At 40.6% G+C, this 18,497-nt stretch overlaps 2 protein-coding genes and 1 long non-coding RNA gene across 5 annotated transcripts; 2 read left to right on the top strand and 1 right to left on the bottom strand.

Annotated features, from left to right (window-relative positions):
- The first annotated feature begins 1,021 nt into the window (after positions 1 to 1,021).
- LOC127761440 (uncharacterized) lies at positions 1,022 to 5,431 on the top strand. Of its 2 annotated transcripts, XM_052285732.1 has the most exons (8): positions 1,022 to 1,263; positions 1,900 to 1,995; positions 2,525 to 2,629; positions 2,753 to 2,887; positions 2,971 to 3,084; positions 3,582 to 3,687; positions 3,773 to 3,830; positions 3,941 to 5,431. In XM_052285732.1, exons 1-8 carry the CDS (start codon positions 1,128 to 1,130, stop codon positions 5,429 to 5,431), a joined length of 2,241 nt encoding a protein of 746 aa, XP_052141692.1. In that variant the 5' UTR covers positions 1,022 to 1,127. The 2 variants fall into 2 exon arrangements, with proteins under 2 accessions (XP_052141692.1, XP_052141693.1); XM_052285733.1 differs by lacking the exon at positions 1,022 to 1,263 and having other exon boundaries at positions 1,897 to 1,995; positions 2,069 to 2,629.
- Positions 5,067 to 5,669, bottom strand: LOC127761441 (uncharacterized). Its single transcript, XR_008015249.1, has 3 exons — positions 5,552 to 5,669; positions 5,285 to 5,468; positions 5,067 to 5,156 (listed from the first exon to the last, which is right to left on the bottom strand). It is a non-coding gene; the product is annotated as an uncharacterized LOC127761441 (long non-coding RNA).
- Positions 5,670 to 11,157: 5,488 nt separating this feature from the next.
- LOC127764096 (uncharacterized) lies at positions 11,158 to 17,157 on the top strand. 2 transcript variants are annotated; one of them, XM_052288925.1, is made up of 6 exons: positions 11,158 to 11,323; positions 13,122 to 13,230; positions 13,709 to 13,785; positions 14,035 to 15,861; positions 16,040 to 16,232; positions 16,316 to 17,157. In XM_052288925.1, exons 2-6 carry the CDS (start codon positions 13,188 to 13,190, stop codon positions 16,969 to 16,971), a joined length of 2,796 nt encoding a protein of 931 aa, XP_052144885.1. In that variant the 5' UTR covers positions 11,158 to 11,323; positions 13,122 to 13,187; the 3' UTR covers positions 16,972 to 17,157. The 2 variants fall into 2 exon arrangements, with proteins under 2 accessions (XP_052144885.1, XP_052144886.1); XM_052288926.1 differs by lacking the exon at positions 11,158 to 11,323 and adding an exon at positions 11,897 to 12,943.
- Positions 17,158 to 18,497: the final 1,340 nt, after the last annotated feature.

Below are 18,497 nucleotides of genomic sequence, written 5' to 3'. Positions count from 1 at the left end.
TAATTGCTGAAATTTTTTGAATAAGACAAACGGTCATACATGTTTAAAAAAGTCAAACATTTAGGGATACATGTTTAAAAAAGTAACATTTAGGGAAGTAGAGAGTACATGTGAAATTATCGTTGGAGATTAGACCTCGAGATTGTTTGCAACTGAAATGTATGCATTCCAAGTGCCAATCCAGATGCTCCAGGTGACCCGGTCGAGTCTCCTCTACAATATTTGTCATCTAAAGTGGGTTACTGATATGTGGCAGTACTCCCAAGGTCTCTTGTGTTTGCTGGATGGTATTGGTAGATATACAATGTCACGTTCTTTGTCAATGCTAGTGCTACATGCTTACATTTTTCAACCGTATTGATATCGTTATGTAAAAAAAAAAGTTTTTGATTGTTTATGAATGTAAAATTTAGTTTTTCTAATTTTTGCGGGTATGGTATTGAAGTTGTCATTAAATATACTATATGAATATAAAAATTCCCAATCATACCTGTACTGTTTTCTTAAAAAATAATAAGAGTAAATTTTACAAAACTACACGTTTTTTTATGATCCAAGTTGTAGAAAACCACACACTGACACTTAGCGTTTAAGTACATATATTTTGGTAGTGTCGTTTTACAAAACCACACTATCAATGAATTGATTCACCTTATGATGAGGACATGGCATCCTATTACCAGCCATCGCACAAAATTAATAGGATGTCATATTCTCATCCTAGGTGTAACAACCACGTCATCTCACAGGTGAATCCATTTATTTACTACAAAAATATATATACTTAAATGCCAAGTATCAAAGTGTGTGTGGTTTTCTGCAACTTGATCATAAAACGTGCAGTTTTGTGAAATTTACTCAAATAATAATGATGATTTCGTTTTGACGTTGTGAAATCCCTGGGCCCTGGCACCGGACAAGCTAATTCTGTCTCCGGTCGTCGTCCCTGGACCGTGCACGTCTGATCGGACGGATGAGATGCGATCGACGTTTTTTTAATAAGGCTCGTGGACGTATCTGTAAGGCTGATACTAACGCGAGGACCAAACGAGAAAATTGCCAAAGGGCGAAGGCTTTTCCTCGGGTTTTGGCGCGCACCGACCGAGGCGGCGGCGGAGGCGGTGGCGATGGATCGCCTCCGGCGTCGGAACCCTAAAAGTGTCCCTTCCGGCTCCTCTTCTATGAAGCCCCCACGGCCCCCGCGAGGCCCGTCCTTCCAGGCCGCAGCGGTGCCGAGGCCCCTTCCAGAGCCCTCCTCCCCAGGTATCCCCCAGCTCCATCGGTGGCGCTTCTTGTTTCTTTCTTTCTTGGCTTTAGGGATCTTTTTATTGCCGGTGCATGATGCGAGCTAGGTTCGTGGATCGAGGTAGAAGTTTCTAGTTTCTGGGCTGGTTGAGTTGGGATTGCGTGGGATTGGGGGTTCGTGAATGAAGTCGCCGAGTTCAATTAATCCGCGGTTCAATTCTAAACAACTCGCAATGCGATTCCTTGCCTCTTGCTGAATACAAAAGAGAGGCGTTCATGGCTTTTATGTGTAGATTTGGGATCATTTCATTGGCAATTTGGTACGATTTGGTGTTGGTTTAAGATCGTGAGCCGCTGATCTCCACTTTTAAGTTTTTTTTAAAAAAATTAATCTGCCCTTTCAAGAAAAATATTTATTTGTTATTAGCTATACTGTTTCGGAATTGATGAGCTTTGATTTCTCTATAAGTTTCTAATAAGCATTTTTTTGGGGGTGCCTTTGCTTATAGTCCTCTTGTAGTCTTTGTTAATTTCCAGCTAATTTATCCCTAAGTACTATCATGTTGGTTATTGCAACCTTTATTCAATGAGATTTTCTCCAGAAAATTAGTCCGCATTTCTAATTTGATTAAATAGTTGAGTATCTAATGACAGGTGGGAGGCCAAGGAAAAGGGTTCGATTTGGTAGTGAAGCCAGCAGTCATCAGATATGCGTGAGACAGGATGCTAACACAGGCAAAAGACCCCAAGGTACATTTCCATATGGCCCTGGCCTCACTGTAATTCCTTTCTTAACAGTCTGGATTTTGATAATCCCCTTTAGGTTTCATGACGTATGAAAATTCTATCAGAAGGCTACCCATTTCCGTATCTTCATGTTGCGTGCTTCGGCTTGCAGGGGGATTGGTTTGTCTTTCAAAATATATTGTGGGCTCCATGCCATTGTAGTCTTCTCAATGTTACAGGGTCCTTATTTTCTCATCCATATTCCCAGTTGTAATAACCAAACAGATCTTTCTTTGAGGTGTGGTGAGTTGCGCAATTTCCAAGCATGAATCAATGGTGGATGAATGCTACATATCCCTTTGAAGTTCTTTTAGTATTTTCTGCAATGCCATCAGAGGGATGAAGCATGGAAGCACCACTCTGTAAATATTGCTGTTAAATTGTTGAGGCCATTTGCTTGTTGTTCCTTACGATAGTGATTTTAATTTACATTTACATGGTTTTCTTTGTGTTTCTATGTCCTTATTCTATTTCACAATCATTCTCCATGCAGGTTGTGATGCGAAAACTACTGAATACAAATTCTTTAAGAAATTATGGGAGCAGTCAGGCTGTAGACCTCATTCTTTCTCCAAACAAAACGAAGAAAAACAGATGGGTTTGTAACTCTGTATACATTTCCATGGGGTGTACTATACTCCTGTTCTCTTTGGCGCTCTTACTAAATGACTTGAAACAGATCATTCATATGTATCTTATGTGATTTTTCTGTGCCTTGTAGAATCGCATAATGTAATGCCAGGCAGAAAGCTCCCTGCCCAGAAGAGCACTCTTTCTTCTGAGGAGACCCCCGCTACACCTTGTAAGAATGAAGAAATCTACCATGAGCAAGTCAATGCGAAAGCTTCCCATTCTGGTTGAATTCGTTTTCTCTGATCTCCTTTAGCCATGAATGATGCAGTTTTAGACTCTTCTAACTATTAATTGTCTTCTCTGCAGAACATGGCAATAATGATACACCTCAGTTGAACCCACATGATTACTTGACTGTTCATGTTCACACACCCATAACTCAGGTTTCGTTTGAAGCCGTAGGAATTTCAAGAAACACTGGTGAGACATTTTCATCTTTCAATAAGAAATACATAGCATAGTGACTGACTACTATACTGCTGTTGCCGGAAATTGTCACTATGATATATAGACATTTCCTGTGTATGGATGTTAACTTGTTTTAGAAATGCACTATTTTGTAGGGTTATCATTCCATCATAAATAATGGCGCCCATGGTAGTTGAGGTTTTTCTTATATACATATACTCTTTGAATGAAAATAACAGAAATTACTATCAGGCAAGGCAGTACTCCTAGGCTCTTTGTATTATTTATGTTTGTTTTCCTCATGCTGCCTACGACACATCTTTTCTGAAGTGTGTTGGTTGCTGATATTTGGTCTGCAACCGTTGGCTGATACAAGAACATGTTACTGATTCACCATGCATAAATTAGTATTGCGAGATACATATGATTAGAAGTGTTCTCACAGCAATTTACGTCTGCTATATTTATCTAATGTGCTAAGCTCATATTCTTTTCACTTTTGATGATAGACATAGAACCTTGGAGTGGACGGATCTTTTCAGAAAAGAGAGGAAAATTATTAAAGCTAGCTGCAAAAACTATGTCAATGGAAAGTTCTGAGTTTTTGCAGAGAAGGTTGACATTACATATTGAAGAACTCTATTACTTTATATTTTCATGTTGTCCGATAATGGTTGGCCTGATGACATAAATTTCTCAGATCAGAATTTTTTGCTGACATCCTGCAAAGGCTAGGCGCCAACAGCATGATAAAAAAGGTATCCTTTGCTGAACCTATGTAATGCACTATCACCCACACAAAAATGTTTGTCTATTATTTACAAGTTCCATGATTTGATTTGATTTTTTTTTTTTTGCTGTAATGTAGCACCGTAAGGAGTCCATGAGAATGATGAAGGTCTGTGGCCATACTCCTACTGGCACCGGATGCCATTTTGAAAATATGCTTGATTACAGGATTAGTGACTTTGATTTGCGAACTAAACTGAGAACAGAAAAAGAGTCATCCTCTTATGCAACCCAGGAATCCCGTCAATTCATGGCTTTGCCATGGGGATACAATCAGGGCCCTTCAGGTTCTCTTGATTGGAAAATTGATTTACCTCACAGGGGCAATGAAGCACGTGAGAGCATGGCATTACCATGGGTGCACACTGTGGGTCTTCCAAATTCTGGTTGGAAAAGAGACACTGCTCACAACCAGGTTTCTAATTTGTTGCTAGAGGATGTCCAACCACACTCCGAAGGCAAACTGGCTTCAGCTACTGAGTTGAACTGTAATGTTGAAACAAGGCCATGCACTTATCATGGATGGGTGCCTATGTTGTCACCAGGATTCTCTGGATCCATTCCAAATAGATTTTTCACCCCCTGTCAGATTGAGGAGACACATGTGGTACCATATGAAATATCAAACACTTACCGGCGACCTGACCCTTGTAACCCCTTGGAACAATGTTTTCCTCCAGTTGGATTGGATAGGCAAGGCCAAAAGGAGGCAAGATTCTCTCATAATTATGGTGCTGAACTTCTAGAGCAATTTACTTCTAGTTCAGTTGGACTGGAAAGGCAAGACCAACATGGGTCAGAATTAGTTAATTTTGACACTGGACTTCTATCTAGCTTTGATCAGTTATATGCAAAATGTTCTGCTTCAAGCTTTTTGGACACTAGAAATGGAATTCTCAATCACAGTGATTTTAGCTATATCTCCAACTTAGCTGCAAGTGAGAGCAACGATATTGTGTCGAATGCAAGCATGAGTTGTCTGAATTCCATATTTTCAACTTCAGAGCATCCTTTTCAATTGGGCTCAAAGAGGTTGCATGAAACTTCTTTGGCTGGACTGGAGGAGAAATATTCGAAGGAGGCAGAGATTTTTGATAATTCTGATATTGGGCCTATACAGGAATTGGATCAGTTACCTGCGAAATTCACTTATACAAGCTTTTCAAACTACATATCTGGAACTCTGGATCATCAACATCATCTCAGATATATGCCTCCAAAGGACAGCAGTAGTACTTTGTTCATGGATGCAAACGGTGCTTGTTTGAACTCTCTATCGCCATACACAGATCATCCTTGTAAGCAAGATGGAAAAGGCTTGTGTGACTCTTCCACAGAATTGTGGTCATCAGTGCATCATCTCCAATCTCATGGTGATGATTTTGGAGCTGTACTTGGCTTCATGTCAGAGGAAAATACTTACAATGATTTGGAAGATCACTGCAGCTTCATGTTAGCTGAAGGAAACCCAAATGACTTGTGCACTTCTGATCTTCCATTATTTGGTTTGTGCTCTGCTATGGATGGCATCAGGGAGGCTTCTGTGCGTCTTGATGGCCTAAGGTGGTAGTCCAGTCCGATGTATACCTTGTTCTTCCAGGTTTATTCTGTTAGCAGATGGTACTTCGATGAATGTTGAGGGTACAGAAGTGTATGTAGATGATGTTATGAGATATTCACAGATGTTCACCTGATTTTAGAGAGGCTTGCCTTGTCCAGCTACAGGGGATGAAGGCTAATTATTTTTGCAACACTTCTATAGAGAAATATCTGGATTTAAAACCTCAAATTGCTTAAGCTGATGATGCTGATGCGTTGCTGTATTATTGTCATAAGAGTATTTGTGGCTGAGATGAGAGCGCCGGGGGGCGGGGGCGGGGGGGGGGGGGGGGGGGGTGGAAAGCTGATGTTTTTCAATCCTATATTGTTGGGTAAAAGCTCAGAGTTGTGCATGCTGCATATGTTCTTTTAGGCTAATGTTCTAGTGGTTTGAGCATGTTGATTCTTTTGATATTCTTTTTTTGACACCGATTCTTTTGATATTCTGTTTCCAAGAAAAAAGCACAATCCAAAATTTATCCTTCTTAAAATCGAAAGTATAGATGTACATCTGTTTTACTTGTTGCTAGCAATGGTTGTAAGATACAAATATTGAATTGTAAATCTTCAGCCGAAGGGTCAAAAGCTCAAAGGTAAATCCCCGAGCTCTGCTTGCCTGAGGTCAATTTTCCAAGCTTTTTTGACTGAAGCTTTTTACCCCCCGACATGTGATCTTTTCTTTCAAGAAATTCCAACGGGATCAAGAACTATGCTAAACAGTATCGGGCCACAGTAAAAGGCTACATATTCTCTGCACAAGGCCGCACAGCTCAATTCCTGCTTTCCTTGGAAGTATTTGGGCGACCAGACTGAACTTTTTACCAGCACTCCAGAGTTATCGTCTGACATTAGTATGGTACAAACGCCTCCAAGGTACCATTCAATCGTTCATATCACACAAGCTTCTTGGTGAATCGATAGTTTCTTGAGATGCTTTTTACATGCAAGGAGTTGTCAAGATGCTTGGTACGTTCATTCAGGAAAAAAAAAGAGAGAAGGAATTTTGAACTAGCACTAAAGATAACAAAGGATAGAGAGAGATAACAACCCAAGAATCAATCTCAGCTCCAAGAAAGAAATATTGCCGATATAGTAAACTTATAGTGAAACTGATCATAACTAGTGGGACAACATGAAATGCAACTGGCAACGTGGTGGGACCAAGTTTTTACCTTTCCAGTTTTCACCCATGGAATTAACTGACCTGTAGCGGTTACTGCAGAAGCTCCACTACTCATATCGTTTTTACTCCCAAACTGGACGCTAAATCGGAGAGGAAAAAAAATGTGTAGATTCATGTAGCCTCATATGCTTCCCTGACCCTGCAACTGTACTGCGAATTGCCGTAGAGTTGCCGAGTTGGGCAGGGAGATCGATGGAATGGTGCTCCTGGCCATAAAAAAAACAGGTCCAGCAATTGATTGCCTTCGATTACAATGCTAGTTAATTTTATCTCTCCGGTGGCCTCCCTACGTGACAAAACGATGTTGCAATAATTGACATGCTCATGACAGAATGATCTTGCAATAACTGCCGTGCGTGCACCTTGCCTCAGTGTTGCCTCAGTGAAGGCGCATTGAAGTTCTTATTTTGGAGTTGGTACGTGGTATAAATGTATAATAAAATCCAATGAACATGCTGCTTTTGTTTTATGACTATGAACATGTTGTTAGAAATGTCAAAAATGGTCAATTGAATGCTCCCAAGAAGATAGCAAACAGGGTTTACGATTCCTACAGGCTCTTCCGTTTCGGGCACTGGCGGAATTCGAAATTTCGCGAAATCCAGTGGAAAACCGGTAAATTCCGAACAAATTTCATAAACCAAAATTTGAATACAAATTCTCTAAGTTGCCGACAAGTTCTCGAAAACCAGTCGGTTTTGGCGAAATTCCGACCGAAATCATCGAAATTTTGATCAGTAATTTGTAATAGAGGTAATTTCCTGAAATTCTTTTTTTTTCATGATGAAAATTTCAGTAAATACACACAATACATTATTTTTTAAAAAAAAAAATTATATCCCAATAGGTTCTATGAATATCATAGTATTTATAAGATTTTATTTGATTTTTTCTTTTTTATCAATTTATATTTGAATTTGGATGAAACTTCTCGAAATCTCAAACGGTTTCTACTTTCAAGCCTCGTCGGAACGTCGAAATTTCGCTTAATCCGATCGGATTTCGTCGGAATCGTAAACCCTGATAGCAAACCAAACATATTCTTTGGACTTTCATGCTCTTTGCATGGAATTTTGGACTTGGTTGGTTTGTGCCAAAGGCCCTGTTTGGGGGAGCTTGTCCCAGCTGTAGCTTTTCCTAAAAAGCTGCTTCTGCTAGAAGCTACCCTAAACAGTCCACAGCTTCTAAGAATATGTAGTTACAGATTCTGAAAAATAAACTAAGAAGCTGGGTTTCAGAGCTCTTCTAGATTCTCAGAAGCTGGCTAACAAACAGCTGCTTCTCAGAATCTAAAACTTCCCCAAACAGACCCAAACTTACCCAAGCCAAAACAATTGGCAATGCCAAAAAATAATCATTCATTTGGTTTATGTAAAGGTTTATGCCAAAAAAATTGACAAAGTGATTAGGAAATGGCCTTTATTTCCTGATGCGTACGGATGTACCTTGCCTGCTTGGCATGCTTGGTAGATTCATTCAATCGAGAACCTAAACAAGTAACCGCACCAGTGTATGACACGAAAAAAACACAACACGTTTCCATCTTACTGCCATAACATTGAACTATATAGAACTTGTGGTAGCTCACCATCAAGCTGCACATCAATGTTCTCCTCCCCCATCGTCATCATGGCAGCGGTGGACTAGCTAACTTCGGTTCCGCGCGTCCCATCACCATCAGCATCGATCGCCGGCATCTTCAGGTGTCACGGGTGCTAGTTTTTTTTTCCCCTGGTGATCGTTTGTCCACTCCATCCTAACACGCGCCACTGTTGTACACATAAACCGCCTTCTCTTCTCCCCCGCTGCATCGCACGATTTCGCAACGACGATCGTACGATTATTCCCTCTCCCTCTACGTCGCCTGCTGCACAACGGAACAAACAGCCGTTTTCATGTTCGCGCCCGCCTACTCGTCCCAGCTCGTCCTGAGTCCTGACACTGGCTTGGGCTGACGCGTCATGTACATGTTCTCATACAATTTGTTCGGAATAAAATCCTGTGGCGCTGTGCATATGGCTGGCTGGCTCTGGCTCGGCTGGACCTGAATACGTACGTACGTATCTGACATGCACTGGTGCACGGTCCGCAGCCTACAGGTAGGCAGCGGTATTTAAAAAAACTCGCGATTTGATCTTGACCCCTCCTCATTAATTCCCGAAAGGCACGGGTCCAGCCAGCCGGGAAAGCGCCTGCCTCTGCCCTGCCCTGCCGCGCGCAGAGAAAAAGAAAAAAAAAGAGAAGAGGCTACGCTACGATTCGATGCTTATAGCCATGTGACCGGCGGGCAGCCGGCCGGGCATCGCTGATGCACGCAGATGCCGCGACAGTGGAAGCGGCGTCGCCTGCCGTTGGTCATGGCTCGCGTCGCGCACTCGCGCTGCTCTGCTCCGTCTCATCGTCCGGCCCGGCGCGACGTCGCGTAGCGGGAGGCAACATTCGCGCGCGCGGATATGCCTTCCTCTGCTCTGCCGCGCCTGCTACTGCTGCTGGTGGTGGACTGGTGGTAGCCGTGGCGGTGGCGGTTGGTGGGGAGGGTTTTGGGTTTAGCGGCCGAGTGAGCGGGGCGCGCGGTGCGGACGGTGTGGCTGTGGATGACGCGCGCTGCGTGCACTGTGCGCGTACTGTTGGATCCACTGTGCGCGCGCGCGGGGCATGCGCCGCTATAGCTAGCCGCCTAGCCGCGCCTGCGCGGAGAGGGGGGCCGGGGGCGGGGGGGCATCTGTTGCGCGGGCAGCAGGTGGCGTCGTGTGTTGGACCGTGGCGTGGCGTGCGCAGCGACAAATGTTAAGGGACGGTGCCTAACTGGATGGAAACGGATAGGTGGCAGAGGTGTTCGCGGGTCGTGTGACTCGTGAGCGCCGAGCCGCCGAGGCGTGGGGGTGGGGTGGGGTTGTGTTGTCTGGTTGATTTCCTTCTCTTCTTGTGGGAAGAATGGCGCGGTTACGTTTTGCTCGTCTGTTTATTCCCTTTGCTTAAAGTAAGGACAAATTAGTTCTGTTTGTAAATAGCACTTGTAGTACAAAGTTTTTATTATATTGATACTGTTGTTGTAGAAAAGGCTAATGCACGAACGCCTTGGCTTTACTTTTTTTTTTCTCCCTCGAGCGAATGCTGTGCTTTCCTTTCTAGCGTATGCACCGTCGCCGAACTTTTATACACCGACAGTTTCTTACAATTACTCTCATGCCACTAATTATGTCGTGTTGTGTAATTTCTCTTCCATTGGCGCTAATTTCAGTCCTGCATTTGATATGGTCCTTATATTTATATTTATGATTATCTCTTTTGTTTGTGATAGATAACATAATTGTTAATAGTGAGTTGTATGTGATAACTTCATAAATTTTAGAAAATACTGGTACATTTTCGAAAAATTTATAAGCGATATAATATACGAGTAGATACTAATATTTATAGAAGTAAGTGCGCATGTATATATAAGCATATGTACCGTGTTTAAATAAAAATGACGATATATTATAGAGCGACATCTCCATCCAGTGGACGGTTGCTTAGGCTTTTACGTAGTCCTGATAAAAATGTTGTTGGTTTCATCACTGGTACTATATCACACATTTATTGAGACTAATGGATCATGTCTTTTAAGAAAAAAAATCACCTTAATTTGGAAACACGTGTACTTAAGAACATACTCCATCCGTTCTCTAATACAAGGGATTTTAACATTTTGCTTGCACTGTTTGACTATTCATCTTCTTTAAAAAAATTTAGGATTATTATTTATTTATTTTGATTTACTTTATTATCCAAAATACTTTAAGCACAACTTTTCTTTTTTTTATATTTGCACAAATTTTTTGAATAAGACAAGTGATCAAACAGTGTAATAAATACCAAAATCCCTTATATTATAGGACGGAGGGAGTAGTAGTCTAGTTAATGTTTCACAAAAAGAATGACATAGCAGTTAATAAAAAGAGAATGACATAACAGCTACTCCCTTAATCTATTTTTGATATGCATATTTCCAAATCTAAAAAATTTATTTTTGATAGACATATTTCAATCCAACAACCTATTCTCTTTATGACTTTTTCAGATTTGATGCGTGACTCTCCATTTTTCCACACAAGATTGGCTACATGGCATCGAGAAATGTAAATATTAATGAATCGCTTGTTTACGAAGAATAACTAGTAGCATATTTAAATGGATGATAAATAGAATTAATTATCCTTGATTTATGTGTCAAGATGAACATGACTATCGAAAGTAGATGGAGGGGTAATAAAAAGTCTTCACACAAAAAAATGAAGGAAAAAGAACGCACGAGAATATCCTTCGATCCAATCCCAGTGACCACCAACTTCTGGTTTTTGTTAGTTAAGGCGATCCATGGCGCGCGCGCGCACGTACGCAGCCCACGACGCGCCACGGGCCAGAAGCACAGCTGCACAAGCAACAAACAAGCGAACGCCCCGCCCCCGCGAAGAAAAGAACGGCAAACAAACGGCTCGCAAAGGCTTTTTCCGCATATCCCACGAGTCCCACACTCTCCACTCTACTCCACTCTGCTTCACTGTCTCCTTCGCTCCGTTGCTTACCCCCTCCCAAAACCCACCGCCGCCGCCGCCTCCGCCGCGCAAGCCAAGCTGCTCCCTCCCCTCCCCGGCCGCCGCCGGCGGCCAAGAATGCTCCGCTGCCGCATCACCCCAGGTGTGCATACTAGCGATTCTCTCTCTCTCTCTCTGGATCACAGGCTCACTTAACTTCGGGCCTTTCTTGTGCCGGGATTCCCATGGGATGGGATATTGGGATGTGATGTGATGTGCCTGGTTGGATTTGGGTTGTGCTGGATGGAAAATGCCAGCATTCTGTTTCATTTGGTGGAGCTTTGTTATGCAGGATTAGGCATTGTTTGGGCTGTGCATTTTTTTTTCTCCCGTATTCGGTTTGTGATATCAATACTGGAAACTCAATGTGTGCTACATTTGATTTGATTGTCATCTGGGAAGTGGCAAATGCAATTTTTCTAGGGGTGTCCGACATACGATTTGGGGATAACTTGTGTCAATCAAGAAAATGCACCATAAATAAAATGGAATGCCAGCTGTTATACAAGGTCTAGGCTGTGTTTAGTTGAGGGGGAAGTTTGGATTTTGGTTGAAATTGAAGATGATGTGACTGAAAAGTTGTGTGTGTATGACAGGTTGATGTGATGGAAAAGGACTGAAATTTGGATCCAAATTTTGGATCTAAACAAAGCCCTAGTCATGATGAACATTCGTCGGTTTGGCATAAACATCACACCTGTTTGATCAAATTTCCAAATTCTTCATGAAATTCGTAAATTTCCAGTGAGGAATAGAACAAAAACAGCGCAGATCACCAGACCTCGAAGTCTCTCTTATCTGCACGATTCTTTGGATGCTTTCCTGTACCCTCTGGTTGTAATGTCGTGTTCTGGTTTTTGTAATTACTTCAGTGTTGTGCACTTCTTTTTGTAACAGTGGAATCTAGTTACACTCAGCAAGCCAAGCTTAGATTTTGGTGTTTTTTAACCTGCGAAAGACTACAGACCTGAGGAATTGTCTCGGTTGCAGTGCTCATTTGGACATGTATAAACCTAAACATCTCGGTAGTTTCACCCATTGTTGTTTTCTATTCTACGTGGAGTACATCTCCTCCTTTACTTTTTACAGTCTTTTTTTCCTCCCCCCTCCCCCTAATTCTCTTCCACTGTCAAGATTCGAAATTCTGACGAATTTTCCTGATAAATTCTGAAGCCTTTGGAACGATGTCTACAGAGATTCCTCTGTCGCCTGTACCTAGAGTAGAAATCCTGGGTATTTTGTACTTGCTCGGTTTCTGTTCTGTTTCGTGTTTTCACATTTGTCTGATCTAAAGACATGATAAAATACGCCTTCCTACCTCTCATAACTGATTTTTATTTCTGACAGAAAATACAGTCTTTCAGAGATTATGTTTTTGCTGCAAGATTCCTTTTGGAAGTATGTACGATCTTGTTAGTGCCATGGGTCCATATTTTTTTGTAATTGTTTCTGCTCATATGCTTTTATCCTGTCCTTTTTTCTCCCGCCTTATTCTTTTCTATGTTGCCAAGTGCTGCCATGTCCCCGTCGAATCTTATCGTTCTGCTCGCCATTTCTCATTTCTTGTGATTTTATACAAGAACAGGCCATGAACTGTGCTACCTCTTTCACCAATCTGCCTTACAAGTGCCTGCAGAATTCCAGCTTTTAAGCATGTGTCTCTTGAAATTTTGTGGAAAGAGGGCATCTTGCTACAGCAATATCTCAGAATCATGTCCCCTAAGTACAAACCCTAAGTGCTTTAAATTCTGAGAGCTTTTCAGATATATTCACCGTGCTCATCAATGCCAGCCACTACCCACTAGTATCTGAAATGGTTCCTGTAATTAAGTTAGGTCACTTGGCTTTAGTTTGTGGAAAATTAAAATCACACATGGTTCATGGGATGTCACTATTTTCAGGATTCCATACTCCAGAAGATTGAGTTGCAGCTACCTATTGCCAGAAGGCAATCAATTTGTTGAGGGATGTCTGGAGCAAAGCCAGCTATGGGTCAAACTCAAGGAGATAGTATGTATATTTATGTGGATATTTTATTAGAGGGATTTGAGGGTTTTCCATAAATTTCAATATTTCTTGCGATTATATCAAATTATTACGCCCTTCAGTACTTATTCTTCTTCATTTTCTCTTTTTTGAAACAGAAATTTGGCACTTCTTGAATGTGTTCTACATCTAGTTAGTTCTATGTTATGTGTGGGAAATTGGATATGCTATGCATCTGGAAATATTAGCTAGGGCCATTGGGCCAATACTTTGCAGTATTGCTCTATCAAAGGCCATTTTTCTCTACTGGGGGGGGGGGGGGTTACACAACATTGTATTATTCTTACGCTCTTCCAAGATAATGAGATGTTTTGGCAGTTTTGCTATTCCTTTTTATTTCTCGCTTCATTTTGCTTTTGTGGATCTTTAGTTTTTTCGGGTATATCTCTAAGGTTTGTGCTATTTGCAGAACATACATAATTTTAAATTTTAATCCTTTCAGGTTGTCCTGTCCAACAGATCTATTCATATTTGGAGAAAGCTACTGACTCTGACAAATTTCATGCGGACAGAAAACCTGTGAGCATCCTGTGGCATACCTTTCTTCTGTGTGGTTAACTTAGGCTCCTCTACTCCTATGTGACAATTTTATTTTGATATGAAATGTGGTAGAAATAATTTTGAGAATAAAAGGCACATGAAAATGAAGTGTAAAACTATATGTAGTGCAATATGCTTATGCCATTAAACTATGCTGATCCAGCTAGTATTTTTTTTCATTCCTGTGATGATTCTTGTTTTTTTTTATTAATATGGGTTTCTCTGCAGGCACCTTGTGATGGTTCTTCACGTAGAAAATCAAATACAACTTCATTAAAAGTGTTATTAGCAAAAGAGATGACTAAAGAAGTGGAATTAAAGAGAAAGCCACCAAGTGTCGTTGCCCGATTAATGGGCCTTGAGGAGGATCTACCTGCTAATGGACCAGTTTTACACCAGGCCAAAAGTGGTTTCAGGAAAAGTCAATCATGTAACCAGTTAAAAGCACTAAACAAAGACTTAAAGCAACAAGAGCAGCATCGTCTCATAAAGTCAACGACACAAGATATCCACCCATTTTGTCAGGAAGCAGTTCAATATAATGATGTGTATGAAGTATCTGAAGCACAAACACGGATGAGCTATTTTCAGGACAAAATTTCGCAGAAAGGAGGGTCTTCTGGGAACACAAGTAACAGAGTGGATATTTTGCGAGGAAGTGTCATGGAGAAAAAATGCTTAGGCATGGCAGAGAAGCCACTTCATTCAAAGGACTTACAAGAAGCTCTTAGGGTTGTAAGTTCAAACAAAGATTTGTTTCTGAAATTTCTTGAAGAACCTAACTCAATTTTCTCAAGACAGTTGGTAGGGTCTCACACCAATCTAGCACCACCTCAGAAAAAACGGATTACGGTACTAAAGCCACTTGGTTCTTTTGAGAGTGATGACACAAGACAAACTGGAACTGAGCAAATTCAAGAGCAAAATGGAGCAGCAATGAGAGAGTTCCATCAGAGTTCTAATTTTAAGGAAGAAAATCCCTCCTTGCCAAGTAGAATAGTACTCCTGAGGCCTACTCCAGGGAAGCCGAGTTTAACAAATGCAAAGCTAACCCCCAGGACAACTCCATTTCTATCAATTAACCCCAGTGATTTCAGGGTAGCATTGGATGGCAATGGGGCAACCCTACGATCTACAAAAGTAGAGCCTGGTATAATTCATAACCAGCAAGATGGCTGTCATCAAGGAGATGAATCTTTTTTATCTTCCTCATACTCAAATGGATATGGAGGAGATGAAAGTTCATTAGGTGATTCAGAAATTGATCAGAACAGTGATTCTGATATTGACTATATTGAAGATGAAGGTGGCAGCTTCAGTGATTCAGGGGGATGTAGTCCTGTGTCAAAGCGAACATGGCATTATACCAAAAGACATGGAAATCCCTATTCGGGATCGTCTTTTATCAAGATTTCCCACTTTGCTGAGTCATCAGTTACTAAGGAAGCCAAGCAACGGCTTTCAGAGAGATGGGCAACTGTAACTTGTGATGAGATCAGTCAAGAGCAAGTGGAATTGCCAAGGAGCACATGCACCTTAGGAGAGATGCTCTCCCTTCAGGATGTGAAGAATGATGATTTCATCAATGAGTTACCTTCTGTTTCTACCAGTCGCTGTTATGACAGAGAAAATGAACTACCTACTCAAGCTAAATATGCAACTGCTTGTAGGAAAGATGAAAAAAATGGTGAGAGACCTATGGGGTTGCCAAGATCAACATCTGTTCCCTTGATTCCATCCACGCTTAATAACATGGTGGCAAATGTGAAAACTTCAAATCATCAGGGCCATGAAAGAACAAAACATGTTGTCGCATCAAATAAAGAAAAATCATTTTTCAGGGGTAGAGTTTCAGATTTCTTCTTTCCAAGAAGTAAAAGAACAACAAGGCAGATATCTGCCAATCATACATCTGATTTGTCTTCAGGGAATACTGAAGACTGTGGCGGTGATAGTCAACAAGATGCCAACCATGATTTGGATGGTAATGAAAAATCCACCATTTGTGATTACATACATGATATTTGTGCTGTGCAATCAACCAGCACTTCAGAGGTAGGCACTTCATCTCATCTATCTTGCAAGCCAAATGGTATGTTCTTTTCATATAGCTGGGTAATTGATATGGGCACATTTTTTCTTGAGTCATGACAACCTTTCTTCCATTTGTAAGAAATATTTATTCAATGCATTTGTTTGGCCACAGAGAATTTGATGAGAAATTTTATTACAGGGAACAACTGCTTTAACTGATGTACCTGCATCATTGGATTGTCGAAGTGGAAACCTGAATAAACTAGGACTGCATGAGGTCCTAAATAGTACACGCGACCAACCCAGCCCTACGTCAGTTCTTGATGCACCCTCTGAAGATAGCAGTTGTAATGAACCTGAATCATCTGCAAGCACTACATCAAAAGATGCTAGTAAGTCTAGTTTCCAGCCTAGAGTTCTTCAAGTCTCAGATTGGTTAGTTTATATACTGACTTTTCTGCTTAACTTTCTTCAGAAGCTGTCTCAAGATCTTCAGCAATTGAGGCTGTTGCTTGTTCCTTATCATGGGACGACACCACTTCAGAATCAGCATTACCTGGCACCCGAGGGCAGTCTTCTTTTCTCCCTGATGTAGATGACGATGAATCGGAATGCCATGTTCTTGTGCAAAATATAATGTCGTCTGCTGGATTAGACGATGCGCAGTCGAGTATGCTTTTTACTGGCTGGCATTTACCTGACTGTCCTCTTGATCCGATTCTGTTCAACAAAGTCTTGGAGCTTCGGGAGCAAAGTTCATACCAAAGGCTTCTTTTCGATTGTGTCAATGTTGCTCTTGTTGAGATCGGCGAGAACACCTTGCTAAGTACATTCCCATGGAGCAAAGCACACTCAAGAACATGGATGGACGCCTCTTCTACTGCATTGGGGATAGAAGTCTGGAGCATCCTGAAAGATTGGATTTACGGGGCACGGATGTTCGTGGTGAGCAGGAGAGATAATGCTGGGATCATGATAGAGAGAGTTGTGAAGCAGGAGGTTGAAGGAACAGGCTGGGTGAAAACGATGAGGACGCAGTTGGTTGACATCACCGAGCAAATTGAGGGTGGAGTCTGGGAGGAGCTCGTGGGAGAAGCTGTGCTGGATTTTGTTCCTGCCTGTCAACGATGATATGTCTTTGCAAGTTACAACTGATGAATTTCTCCCCTTTTTTTGTACACTGTTTATGTCATTTTACGCCAGGAACAAATGTGTACTCGCTCCGTCCCAAAATAAATCAACTTCTGTAATTCAAACTTTGTCCCAAAATAAATCAACTTCTATCTTCTTATCTACTCTCGGTTCACAAATCAAAAAATTTTATTTCTTAATACCCCTTGCCACCTACCCACCAATACTAATTTGCTATCAATAAGGGGTATTTTAGTCTTTTATCCTCTCCTTTAATTTTGCACTGGATTGCCATGAGTTGCTTCTTTGTAAGACAGAGGGAGTATGTATTTCTAGCTGATTGGAAGCTTGTAGAAGCATTTTAAACTTTTGACAAATTTTGCTATAGTATAATCAAAGTTTTTTCTGCATAATTTGTTAGTGGACATCGAAAAATGTGACATAGCTGAAGAATCTAATAACCTAAAGTTGGCTCTTTTGCTAGCTTTCGATTGGTCCACGTGGCACCTCTTACTTTGAAGAAAAAACATAAATTTATACTACAGAGAAACACATAACAATCATATATGAGGAAAAATCTAGAGAAAAATATTACATAATCATATGAGAGGAAAAATCTAAAGAAAAATATCACATATGGATTCCAGATGCTTCCAAAACTATCTTCCCTTTCCAATCACACAAACTTCTACTCCTTTTACTTCTATAAATATACCACACGTCCACGCCTACTAGTATTACTCCTAAAACTCTAGAATATATAGTAAATTCAAAATTATTAAGTAAACAAAAATCTAAAACAACGAATTTACATTTATTTTCCTTCTTTAAATACACTACACTTACTCGGTACTACTCCTATAACTCTATAATATATAGTAATCCGAAATCATTATTAAAAAAATTACAAAACAAAGAAAGAAGACAACATTGCTTTCTTATATAACCGAATATGATCGTTCATACCTCATTAGCCAAAAAAGCCAAAAAAAATCATTAATACCTCGTTAGCCAAAAAAATATTTTTTTACACATGATATATTAAAAAAACTCTAAATATACCAATGATTAATCTTTCAAATATTAAAATTCACAACCATGAATATGAATTCTGAGTCGGTATAATGTAATACTTCAATATGTTCAGGAATTGTGATTGACCAAGACATATGCCATCCTTCGGGCTTTGATTTTTATTTGTGTAGCCATACTTATCAGGTATATACATTTTAGAAAATTATTTCACTGCTGACAGGCTTCAACTGCTTACACACAACATATGTTACATGTAAGTTAACGTCCACCTTTGGTTATTTTATTTATTATTTTTGGTTTTTACCATTTAACTCTAATCTTTTCAATATGTAGTTATGCACGATGCACCCGTGCTGTTTCTATAGGTGATACAACTTTCGGTTTATGTTTGATGATAATATCTTTTATTTAGGTGTGGTTAACAAAGTATAGATCGGGTACCATTTGATAGCTTACTTTATTGAGACATGAATGAGGGTAATAATTGTGCC

The sequence above is a fragment of the Oryza glaberrima genome, chromosome 2 (assembly GCF_000147395.1).
Source record: "Oryza glaberrima chromosome 2, OglaRS2, whole genome shotgun sequence".
In the NCBI taxonomy this organism is placed as follows: Eukaryota; Viridiplantae; Streptophyta; class Magnoliopsida; order Poales; family Poaceae; genus Oryza; species Oryza glaberrima.
This window is presented reverse-complemented; position numbering and strand designations above follow the sequence as displayed.

What these genes read in the sequence shown, in the direction of transcription:
- LOC127761440 (XM_052285732.1), top strand. Translation starts at nt 1,128, where the DNA reads ATGGATCGCCTCCGGCGTCGGAACCCTAAAAGTGTCCCTTCCGGCTCC. An exon ending in CACAGGCAAAAGACCCCAAG is followed by an intron (nt 1,996 to 2,524) that starts GTACATTTCCAT and finishes TTCTCCATGCAG; the next exon opens with GTTGTGATGCGAAAACTACT. An exon ending in TCTGAGTTTTTGCAGAGAAG is followed by an intron (nt 3,688 to 3,772) that starts GTTGACATTACA and finishes TAAATTTCTCAG; the next exon opens with ATCAGAATTTTTTGCTGACA.
- LOC127764096 (XM_052288925.1), top strand. Translation starts at nt 13,188, where the DNA reads ATGTCTGGAGCAAAGCCAGCTATGGGTCAAACTCAAGGAGATA. An exon ending in GGGTCAAACTCAAGGAGATA is followed by an intron (nt 13,231 to 13,708) that starts GTATGTATATTT and finishes TAATCCTTTCAG; the next exon opens with GTTGTCCTGTCCAACAGATC. An exon ending in TTCATGCGGACAGAAAACCT is followed by an intron (nt 13,786 to 14,034) that starts GTGAGCATCCTG and finishes GTTTCTCTGCAG; the next exon opens with GCACCTTGTGATGGTTCTTC.